We start from the raw sequence: 12,241 nt of genomic DNA, 5'->3' as shown, positions 1-12,241 counted from the left end.
CTTCATGGCCTCTTCCAACTCCAGTAGTCTATGATTCTATTTCAGGATGACCCTAAACACACCTGACCTAAGGATTCAAACTATCTGGTCTATTTGCTGGTAAAGGCCTGGGACATTTCAAAATGATGTTTTCAAGGAAGTGGTTTAAAAAATTGAGAGGCTTGAAAAAACTAATTTCTAATTTCTTCAAATTTGTGGAGAAACACCATAGTGCCAAAAATACCAATTTTCTGAAGAACCATCACACAGTCCTCATTTTGTTATTGCCCTTGTGGTTAACAGAGAAATTGGTGGATATCATAGAGCAAACTTCCTGTTGTTGAAAACTCTTCTGTATAAACAACACAGTTATAATTAGTGGACAAAGCTACCAAGTTTGAAAATCAATATTGTTAACTATCATTTGCTGCCTGTGTCCTCAAATGACTAGTTAAATGTGCATGTGAATGCTGCAAGACAGCAATTACATGGTTGCATGATTTCTGCTATACAACTGGTGAGACATTTGAAAACAATGAACTGAGTTGATTGGCTTTTTTTTGTCTCTAGATATAAAAGGATCTTGTACCATTTCAAACATTTTCTGAGGACTTGTAAACATTTCCTTGTACAGTATTCACGCTTCTTATATTAAAATAGGTTTGTTATTATGCAATGAGTTGTCCATATTGTTTTTTGCTGAGGTGATTCAGTTGTTCTTGGCTTGTGCTGAGTTCTCAATTCAGTTTATTTCCTGTATAACATTGGTTATTCAATTGCACATGGTAGTTGGGAATATTGCATTCAGCCTTGAAATTTGTGTGTAGTAACATTTGAGTTCCTAAAGAACCTTTTCTCTGACACTATAAGCATCTTTTAAAAATTTCAATAACGTTTTCATTTGGAGGAGTGATTGAAATTATCAATAGAGAAAATAGTAAAAGAATATTGGCACATTCTCTTTAATAGTATCTACAATGTGGTTCACCCCTTACCTATTTTATCCTCACAACAACCCTGAGAAATAGATTAGGTTGGATGGGGCTGACTGGCCCAATATTATGCAGTGAACGTCACTGCTGATGGGGAGAACTGGAATACTGAAGCCCACCTAAAGCCCACTGAACTACTAAATACTCTCTAATGCCAATATTTGCTTGGAAAGAAACAAATTTAACATGGTTGGGCAAAATATTTAAATAGTCGTTGGCTCATGCTTCTCAATGCAATTTTCTTTCTTCCTTCTCTGTCTTTATGTTCCTATATCTATGTTGGTCACACAGTGCCATTTAATCTAATTAGCAGTCATGATCTTGTTTCTTTAGTTTGGAGAGTGTGGTGTGATCATGTCAGTGTCTCTGAATGTCTATAATCTTTGTCCTTTTAGGTTGTATGCCAGTTCAGTTAAAACCAAGAGGGTTTTTACGATACCTTTAGTTGGATGTGGATGACAACCTTTGATTTAAGGGGGAGTTTGATTTGGCTGTGTTCAAGAATTATCCATTCAAAACAGTTTGGAAGAAAGTAAAGGAGACAGGAATGATCAATAGAGTTGTACTACAGAGCTGTGCCCTAAACATGTTTTATATGCTTCTAGAAAGTGTAGATCAGATGTAAGGAGTTTGTGGCCCTCCAGATGTTCTGGCCTGCATTCTGCAACATCCCTTAGCATTGGCAAGGCCACAACATCCAAAGGGCAACATGTTGCAACATGTTGCAATGTAGACAAATGTATTAGCTTACAAAGTACGGTCAGAATTTTCATATGAATAACAGAGTATCTAGGAAAAGGAAGCCTAACATACAAGGGAAATTCCAAGTGCAAATAAGTTTAGTCTTCCAGTTGATGTAATGAGTAACATGTGTCTGATTTAAGGGGAAATTATACATTGATGACTAATTAATCCATTGTTTATGTTGCAGTTAAAATATTGCAGCAGTGTTTAAATCTGTAGTTTTCAGAATAGCTTAGCTGTTCCTGACTTTTTTTTTTTGCGGGGGGGGGGGGGAAGGGTATGCAATTGTATCATTATTTGGCGAAATGTTAGGATGGATTCAAATGCCAAATGTGCAGCTGTTTCTATTCATGAAAGCTACATACCATGCTGCATAGAATGGAAGCAGGCTTCTTAAACCCTTTTCCTCCATGGCTCCCTGGAGAGGACTGAAAGCCCACAGTTTTCTTACTCTTCTTGTGTCATTTCTCTGCTCCTTCTTTTTTCACATTTACCTCACACCCTATCCTCAGATGTGAGTTCCTTTCATTCCTCCCCCCTGCTGCTACTCCCTATTATACTATTATCCCCCCTTTTTTTGTTCTCTAACCTCCTCTGCCTTTCCAGGGCGCATGGAATGGCTGTGGAACCAGGTCATTCCTGCACATTCTGCAGCACCGAACCCACCTGGAGTTTGGCTGAGCGCTACTGATGGTTTCAACCCACAGTTTAAGAAACACAGGGGCAGTTTTTAAAAGTTCTTTCCTGGAACCCACAAGACAAAGAAAGCTTCTACTTACTTTCACACCATCTGCTTTTTTGTTTTCCTTTCCAGGAACAAACCATATGAGACACTGTGATCCTGGTACAGAAAATGTTTGTCCTAAACAACCTATTGAAATAGATGGAGCCAGTTGAATGCAGCTGGACTTAGACTGGCTGAAATTAACAGAACTTGATCAGAATTATTTTTGCTGGATTAGAGCTAGATTCTGCTTCATCCTTTGGCATTGCTGGAACAGTCCCTAGAAGCCATGCCCACAACTAAAGCATAATATGAGAATACCTTAGATACAGTTCTTTTGCATGATCTGAGAACATAACAGCCAAATGAGGTACAATTGTAAACTTTGGTTCAGATTAGCCCTGTTAACTGGTAGAGTTAGCCACAGTCTGGCTATATGTGATTTGATTTCTTTTAGAAACAGTTTGGGCCATCCAGACTTGCATCTAGACTATTTTTTGAAAGCAGCTGTTCGGCTATGAATTGTGTGACTCTAGGAAATCAGCATTTTTTAGCTTCAGTTCCACACTTGCAAAATGGGAATAATAGTGACTTAACTTAGATTGTACATAAGCAGAGTAGAACAAAAAGACTGAAAAGTGAACAGAAAGCAAAAAACACTGTATGCTTGAAAAATATTAGCAATATATTCTCATGTTATAGGATGGCTGTGAGGCTTACCACACATTCTGTGAAAGTCCCACTGTGGAGCTTTCTCACAGATACATGTGCATAGGGTTCCCATCATTTATAAAGGCTCTAGTCAGAATATGGTGGAGAAGTGAAAACCGTTATTGTGTTGTGCAGTTTGTAAAACACTGCTCTAGATCTGTAGGTACCCTGGTATTAAAATGTGCTAGTATATGAATGTATTGACAGGAGATGAAGTTATGTAGAACCTTTACTCCTAACTTTAATTTCCCATCACTGGAATTTTAGACAGTGAACCTATGAGCTCACCATCTTGCTCTCAGATGTGCTGAAAAAGGAAGGAAAGCTCCTAGAGAAATATTTCCTTGTTTGATCTTTTTGTTTTATCTCCCTGAACAAAAGTCTTTACTTCCAGGTAAGCCAGACAGCCCTCCCTCCCTCCCTCCCTCCATCTCAAGCTCCTTGTAGGTGATGCTGGCTGAACATACAGAGGCCTTCCACAGAGGTTCTATACCTGTAGGGCAACATGAAGTGCATCTTTGCTAGGAAACTAGAGGATGTTATTTCTCTTGGTTTGTTATGGAGCTTCTGCTAGTAACTTACAATGGACTTGCCTGCCATTTTATGCCACTATATTCACAGCTGAAGAGCTGCACATTGCACACTTGCCACTAAAACTGCAGCCTTAATATGGCAGAATTAGATATGGGTATAAAAAATGTGCTTTGTCAGGAAACTATGATAATATGAGCACAAAATTTTGGATTTAATATTGAATTAGAAAAGTGGCAAAAGTTATGGGAGAGAAATATTAGGTAACTTCAGCAACTTTGTATAAATAAAATTTATATAAAATGTTTTATAGTCGCCAAGTCGATTAGCTGTTTCCAAATATGTCAAATGGATGTTGGAAATGTAAACATGATGTGGGTACTTTTTACCATATGTGGTGGACCTGAATATGTGAAAAAGTATTGGATTAAAATACATAAATGGCTTGAGAAAATGCTACAAAAACTCTTAGCTTTTAAACCTGAAATTTTCTTGTTAGGCATTATACCAGAAAATATTAGCAAACAAGAAATGTATTTGATGCTACATTTAATCACAGCGGCGAGGATTGCGCTTGCTCAATACTGGAAGAGTAAGGAACTACCCACTGAGGAAATGATTTTAAAAAAGATTCTGGACTGTGCAGAAATGGACAGATTGACTCTATTACTGAAGGAGAAAGAAGATATTGACTTCTATCAAAGTTGGGACCTTTTTTATGATTGGCTGGAGAAATGGGACTTGGCTTAGATTTAAAGATGTTTTTTAAATTTTTATAAATCGATTTGAATATGATTATAGAATGTTAAAAAGATATGTTATAGGGGGCTGACCCAGTACGTTCGATGTATTTGATGATTGATGTTTTTTAGTTTTTAGTTTAAAATCTTAATAAAAATCTTCATTAAAAATGTGCTTTGTCTTGGTGGATTGCATTCGATGAAACATTTCATGATCTTTTTTTTTTTCTCTGCAGGTATTTACAAGCAGTGACACCAGTATGAATAAAATGAGAAATAATAAAATGGCCAAATATTAAAATCATGAATAGCAGCTAGGACTTCTAGGGTTGCTGGACATGGAGAACATTTCAGGGGTCAAAAATACTCTGAACTGTACCATTGACCATAGCATTCATCAGACGTTATCACCCGTGGTATACATACTTGTCTTTATAGTAGGACTCCCAGCCAACTGCCTCTCACTCTACTATGCCTATTTGCAGGTTAAGGTCAAGAACGAACTGGGAATCTATCTTTGCAACCTGACCATAGCAGACCTGCTTTACATTTTCTCTCTGCCCTTTTGGCTCCAGTATGTTTTACAGCATGACAACTGGACCTATGATGAACTCTTATGCAAGATCTGCGGCATCCTCCTTTATGAAAATATCTACATTAGTGTGGCATTCCTCTGCTGTATCTCCGTTGACCGTTACCTGGCTGTGGTCTACCCTTTTCGCTTCTATCAGTGTCGGACAATGAAAGCTGCTGCAGCAGTGAGCGTCGTAATTTGGACCAAGGAAATTTTGACATGCTGGGCTGTTTTTACACATGGCGAAGTGAGTAAAGACTCAGAGAGCCATGTGGTGTGCTTTGAGCATTATCCCATAAAAAAATGGGAAAACAACATAAACTTTTACCGCTTCTCTGCTGGTTTCCTATTTCCATTTTGTCTGCTGCTTTTTTCTTACTGTGGCATCCTGCAAGTTGTTCGCAAGAGTCATGGCACTCAGAAAAAGAAGAAGATTCAGATTAAACGCCTGGTTTCAAGCACAATTTTCATTTTTTTGGTTTGCTTTGGACCATATCATATTCTATTGTTGACACGCAGTCTCTTTGAGAATAGCTGTGAATTTGCTGCCAATATCTTTAACATCTACCATATTTCTCTTTTGTTGACCACTTTTAACTGTGTTGCAGATCCAATACTCTATTGCTTTTCCAGTGAAAACACCTACCAGGATTTTGCCAAGCTGAGAAATGCCTGTTTAAAGTGCCTAAGATGTGTTGAGGTAGAAACCCAGGAATCCTACCCACTGAGTACTCCAAAAGCTGTCAAAAAAATCAGGGACCTAGATGACCTAGATCCAGAATCATTAAATAAATTACCTGTTGATGAAATGAAAGAAACATCAATTGACACTTTTCCTAAAGTGATGTAAAGTCTCCATGCACATGTTCGTTAACTTCCCCTTTAGGCTGTAAAAAGGGCCTATAATTTAAAAATACAATCTGCTACGCAGATATTCTTTTTTCCACATGGGGAATTCCTTAGTTCCTTTAATATCATTCAGAGCTTTACTAGCATACAGGGTATAATTATATATATATATATATATATATACACACACACACACACACACACACACACACACACACACACACACATATATGAGTATAATTATATAAAAACAGGTTGCCCTTTGCCCTTTATTATGCATCCTACGCACATTGCTTACACAGTGTATTTCCAGTCATGGAAAATCAGCTATTCTGTTTAATGACAGGACTTGGGCAAATAAAAATATTGATGTTCTGCATTTATTTTAAGTAGCCTGGAAGTAATGAAGGTTACTTAGGATGCAATCCTATGATAATGGCGATCAGCCCCTGAATTCGGAGGCTTATCGGCATCCGATACAGAGCAGGCTCTTTGCCTCCCGGTCCTTCTCTCCTACATTTTCTGCTGGAAAGCCTGTCCAGCTGGAACATCTTGGAAGGGGAGGGAAGGAGGCTTGAGAGAAATCAGGTCATGTGGCCTTGCCGGCATTTCCACTCCCCGTGAAATGCCACCTTTTCACCTCTTTCTTGACCCCAGGGAACAGCCAGCATGGCTATTTTTGTACTGTTTGTGAAGGGTGTTATGTGTGTGTCTGCAGGGAGGGCAGAGTTCTGCTTCCCAAGTCCAAAGTCAGACTGCTGCCTATGGGTCCTATAACTGCTCTCTATGAAGATAACCAAAGTGTTACATTTTGTGATAATTTAATATAAAGCTGAAGTGCGGGGCTCATTGTAAAGAATATGTTTGTGTATGGTGCATCTTATCTAACAATCTGTACTTAAAATGTCTAAAATGGTTTAGTTTACTTCTACTATAAAAGAAAAACAAGCAGTCTTTATTAATGCAGAAAGATACTCCCTCCTCTCTTTTGACAAACCAAGGAAAATAGTATTATGAGCTGAATATTGTTAATTAATTAAAATAAAATAATTGAAAAATTCAGAACAAAACTTGGTTCCTTAAACCATGCACATATTCTCTCATATCAATTGCTTGTGAGCACTTATGCACAATTTACAATCTTCCAAACAAGCTCTAGTGCTCTTTGTAAATTGTCACCCACACTGAAATGCTACAGCTTAAGTCATGGTTAAATAAGGATTACTGTGGATTTCAACAACTAAAGCAGAGAATGATAACAGTTGCATAAAGTATTTGATTGGTGTCTAAAGCAAAAGGTAGTGGGAAATCAAGTTGTATTTTGTTATGTTCCTAAAGATATTACTATTTGAAAGAATGAAAACCTGAATGTTGCAATAAGTGAGAATACGTTGCCAACATTAATTATATCCTACTTTATTAGATCATTTTACTAAGACATTTTGTGTAGTGATGTTCTACTTTGGGCCAAATATCTAAGATTTAGTTATCTCTCAGTCCCAGTTTTATTTGGCTCACTTGTAGTTCTTTCTCTATTGTACATCACCCTTACTCAGGGCCCACTTATGGGCCAACATTCTTTGATTGAAATGGTCATAGTAGGGGTGAAAACAAACCTTTACAGTCAGTCTGTGACATGGAAATGACTAAGATGCTATGGCACGTACATTTGCTGACGTGATATCTGATACCCATTGCAAAGCCATCTATGTGTCTAATGATCACATCTCCCACTACCAGAAGAACTCTGCCTCTAGGAGACTTATCTTCAGTGCCAGAGGTTAATTGCTTACCTTCCAAGGAATGGGCCCCTTCTAACAGATCATTTCCCTTTTCCTCAGAATGACACCCTCCCTACCTTAGAGTTCATTTTCCATGACAGCAGAGGAGCTGTAATCCAGGGGGTTGGGATCCTGCTAGTTGGTTTCCAAGGGTCTTGTCAACCAACCTCTTTGCCTCTCTTGCAACCTCAGGTTAGCAACCTTGGCCTCCAGGGAACAAACTCGATCCCTGAGGACTATGAGCTCATTACACCAAGCACACACCCACGAGTTCTATCTAGTTGGCAGTCATACATGTAGCACACTAGATAGCCCCCATACCCCTGCTATAATGACTTTCTACCATTATAACTGGATTTAATTGGTATGATGAGGGTTCTTTTTCACCTGGAAAACCTAGTTTAAAAAAAAATCTTCATTTATTGGAAGAAGGCAGTAGATCTACTTTTACTTATTGCACTTCCTGTCAAGGAGAAGGGATGGTAGAATTCTCTGCAGTGACCTCCTTGTCTTGTTGCTGAACTCGTTTAAGGTCTGATGCTTTATCACTGAGGCTGGGACATTTCATCACTGGGGTGCTTTCAACCCACAGAGCTGGCTCACAAGTCTGTCTTCTCATATTGTTCTAGGTGGGTTGGTCCAACCGCTGCCATAAACCAGCTGACTGAAGGACCTTGTTTGAAAAGCAAATAATGATATTGCTGGTCTGTCCTGGCTTTCAGTGATTGGGAATGTGTGCTATTTCTTAATTGTCCAAATTGTCCCCCCTGGCTACTCAGTGGGCAGCACCATAGTGACTGGAGGGGACAATAGACAAAGGGTAGTTGATTTGTGAAGGGATGTCTGGAAGGCTGAATTCCTTTGTGTGTGATTTAAAGATAAGTAATAACCTGGATTGACTACATAACAGAAGCCACTACCTTGAATGTACAAATGCTGAACAAGGCCGTCAGGGATAGCGTGTTTTGGAGAGTTTGCATACATAGGCTCACCTTAAGTCCCTAATAAGACATGATGGCATATAACAACAACCTGCACTCTCAAGCTTGGGAAAACTCTTGTTTCTGAGCTTTAGTTTATGAGCATCTCTACAGTCCTAAAACCCGGAGGGTACATTGAGCCCAACAAAAGCTAGACTTCAATTTATGTTCATAAGCAATCTCTTCCACTAGCTTTCTTCCATTGCACAATGGCTCTTGCCACTATAGAGCTAGTCCTGAGCAAGGCAGCAAGTTCCCCTCTGAAATTTGTTTGCAAGGCATTACCCTTCAGAGATTTTGCCCCCTTGCTATGCTCTTATCCTACCTCAACTAATAACCAATGAGTTTGGGATGATTACCTGTTAATATAAATACAGATAAGGAGATCAGAAGCAGCACTTACTCTCTTTTCACCCTGTTTAACTCACTTGTGGGCTGATGCTTTGTCATTGGGTCTGCTTGGACTCAGAGAGCTCAAAGATGGGAGGACTCAGAGAGCTTAAGACAAGCATGTTTAAGTATATACAGTATTAAAGTGAATTTGCAAACGGCTCATTAAATTAGTTATGATTCTTCTGGTTGCCCTTGGAATATTACATTCTCCCATTTTAGCCCTTCTGAGGTTAAAGTGGTGATTCTTTTTGTCTTGCCACTACTAGAGGCACATCTGTCCAAAATGTAAGAAGCTGCCTTGTCAGTGTCTCCTCCAGCTCTCCAGAACTCCTTTCCAAGGAAGGACAGACTAGCTCCATCGATGATGTCCTTCTACTGGAAGGCATCTATATATTTTATTCAAATAGCTGTTCATCAGGCAAGTCAGCTTAAAAATCAGGTTTCAACTGTTCATAGAATAGTAGACTTGGAAAGGACCAAAAGGGCCATTGGGTCCAACCGATAGATTGGACCCAATCTACTTTTATTCTTCTTGCTTTTATCTGCTCTTCTGTTTTAATTATGATTATGGATTTTAACATTTATTGTTAGTGAGTGCTGTAAGTAGTGAAAAGGCTGGATATAAATTTAATAAAATTTAATGAGATTAGTAATGCAATTTTCATTTGAACAGGTCTTGAAAGTTGAGAGTATTTATACAATTATACAGTGTCATACAAATGAATGTATTTTCCTTCCATAAGTCTAACCAAAGCAGAGGAATGTTCCAAAAAACAGTGTTACAGAAATGGATCAGCACTACTCCAAAACGCCTAAGTTTTCTGCCTCACAGAAAGGCTTTTGGAATAGTAAGATCAATGAACTGTCATAGAGTGTTTTGACAATTATACATTTCCCTTAATGCACAGGAACACATACATCCTAGTATCAATTGCCTTTAGCACACACAAGGAATACATAGTGGGACTTAAACATTCCCTTGTTACCTATTTCCCCAGAAATGCATGGTCATCCTAAGGGCCCATTCATATTCTTTCTTATTGCTTAAGAAAATGGCCGTAACAACAAAAACATGATTGAAATAGTAATTTATTGTAAGTCTAATTCATGAAAAGGGGACTGCAGGTGGTGCAGTGGTTTAAACCGCTGTGCTGCTGGGCTGGTACATCGAAAGGTCGCCGGTTCGAATCTGTACAATGGGGTGAGTTCCTATTGCTCTGTCCCAGCTCCTGCCAACCGTGCAGTTCAAAAACATGCAAATGCAAGTAGATAGAAAGGTACCACTTCGGTGGGCAGGTAACAGCATTCCGTGCACTTCGGTGTTTAGTCATGCCGGCCACATGACCATGGAGACTGTTTGCAGACAAACGCTGGCTCCCTCGGCTAGGAAACGGAGATGAGCACCGCCCCCTAGAGTCAGGCATGACTCGACTTAACGTCAAGGGGAAACCTTTACCTTTACCTTTAATTCATGAAAATTCTTTCTATAACACCAAATTCACAAAAATCAGGAAAACATCTGTTTAGGACAGTAGAAATATTTCAGTTGGAGAAAAAGCAAAAACAAATGAACAAAAACAAAAAAAGTGTGAAACTGTAACAGTTCTTGAGAGCCATCACTACTATTCCCTACAAATGTAGTTTGTTAAGCATTCTCACAATTATGTGCTAAATTATACACTATCTGTGGTGGAAATCGCATCCACAGCAAGCTCCATAGGAGAGGGAACTAAGGTAGGTGATTTTTGCTGATTCCTCTTTCTGCCTGTAACCTTCTTGCACCCCTGAAAAGCTGCTATGCTCTGGCAGCTCAGGATGTATGAGAGGCAGAACTGGAGACTGTGGATGATAGGAACTGATAAAAATTGGTTTACCTTTCCTTCATCCAGAGCCTCAGGTGTGGATGGAAGGAGCTCTTCTATGGTAGGATCTGACCCGTACTATGATTGCTTAAAGTACTGATAAGATAAGATCCAAGCAGGAAGGTGAGTAAAAGTCTTAAAGGATTGTTGTTGTTAGTCGTGAAGTCGTGTCTGACCCATCTCGATCCCATGGACAACATTCCTCCAGGCCCTCCTGTCCTCCACCATCCCCTCAAAGTCCACCTAAGCTCACACCAACTACTTCAGTGACTCCATCCAGCCACCTCATTCTCTGCCATCCCCGTCTTCTTTTGTCATCTATTGTTTCCAGCATTAGGATCTTCTCCAGGGAGTCCTTCCTTCTCATTAGGTGACCAAAGTATTTGAGTTTCATCTTCAGTATCTGGCCTTCTAAAGAGTAGTCAGGGTTGAACTCCTCTAGGACTGACCCGTTTGATCGCTTTGCAGACCCACATATAGGTTTCTCAAGAGACAAATAAGATGGTCTGGTATTCCCATCTCTTTAAGCACTTCCCACAATTTGTTGTGATCCACACAATCAAAGACTTTAGCATAGTCAATGAAGCAGAAGTAGACGTTTTTCTGGAACTCCCTAGCTTTGTCCATGATCCAGCGTATGTTGGCAGTTTGATCTCTAGTTCCTCTCCCTCTCTGAAATCCTGCCTGTACTTCTGGTAGTTCTCGGTCCACATACTGCTGGAGCCTAGCTTGTAGGATTTTGAGCATAACTTTGCTGGCATGTGAAATGAGTGCAATGGTGCGGTAATTTGAACATTCTTTGGCATTGACCTTCCTTGGGATCGGAATGTAAACTGACCTTTTCCAATCCTGTGGCCACTGCTGAGTTTTCCAAATTTGCTGGCATATTGAGTGTAGCACTTTTACTGCATCGTCTTTTAAGATTTTAAATAGCTCAGTTGGAATATTGTCACCTCCACTAGCTTTGTTGTCGCTCAGACTTCCTAAGGCCCATTTGACTTCACATTCCAGGATGTCTGGCTCGAGGTCAGTGACCATCCCATCGTGGTTTTCAGGGACATTAAGCTCTTTCTTGTATAGTTCTTCTGTGTAATCTTGCCACCTCTTCTTAATCTCTTCTGCCTTTGTTAGGTCCCTGCCATTTTGGTCCTTTATCACGCTCATCTTTGCATGAAACGTTCCCTTCATATCTCCAATTTTCTTGAAGAGATCTCTGGTCCTCCCTATTCTATTGTTTTCTTCTATTTCTTTGCACTCTTCATTTAAGAAGGCATTCTTATCTCTTCTAGCTATTCTTGGGAAGGATTAATATTGAAGAATAAATACTGTAAACTGGATGTTCAGACCAAATACAGATCCCAAGCTGACCCCCCACCCCAAT

The 12,241-nt window shown here is 39.4% G+C and overlaps 1 protein-coding gene across 1 annotated transcript; it reads left to right on the top strand.

The window, feature by feature from the left end:
* The first annotated feature begins 4,717 nt into the window (after window positions 1-4,717).
* Window positions 4,718-5,881, top strand: GPR68 (G protein-coupled receptor 68). Its single transcript, XM_044436581.1, has one exon. It carries the CDS (start codon window positions 4,760-4,762, stop codon window positions 5,843-5,845), a length of 1,086 nt encoding a protein of 361 aa, XP_044292516.1. The 5' UTR covers window positions 4,718-4,759; the 3' UTR covers window positions 5,846-5,881.
* Window positions 5,882-12,241: the final 6,360 nt, after the last annotated feature.

This window comes from Varanus komodoensis, unplaced genomic scaffold (assembly GCF_004798865.1).
Source record: "Varanus komodoensis strain SLA01 unplaced genomic scaffold, ASM479886v1 scaffold3, whole genome shotgun sequence".
NCBI classification, from domain to species: domain Eukaryota; kingdom Metazoa; phylum Chordata; class Lepidosauria; order Squamata; family Varanidae; genus Varanus; species Varanus komodoensis.
The sequence above is the reverse complement of the archived record's forward strand: the minus strand, read 5'-3'. Positions and strand labels throughout refer to the sequence as shown.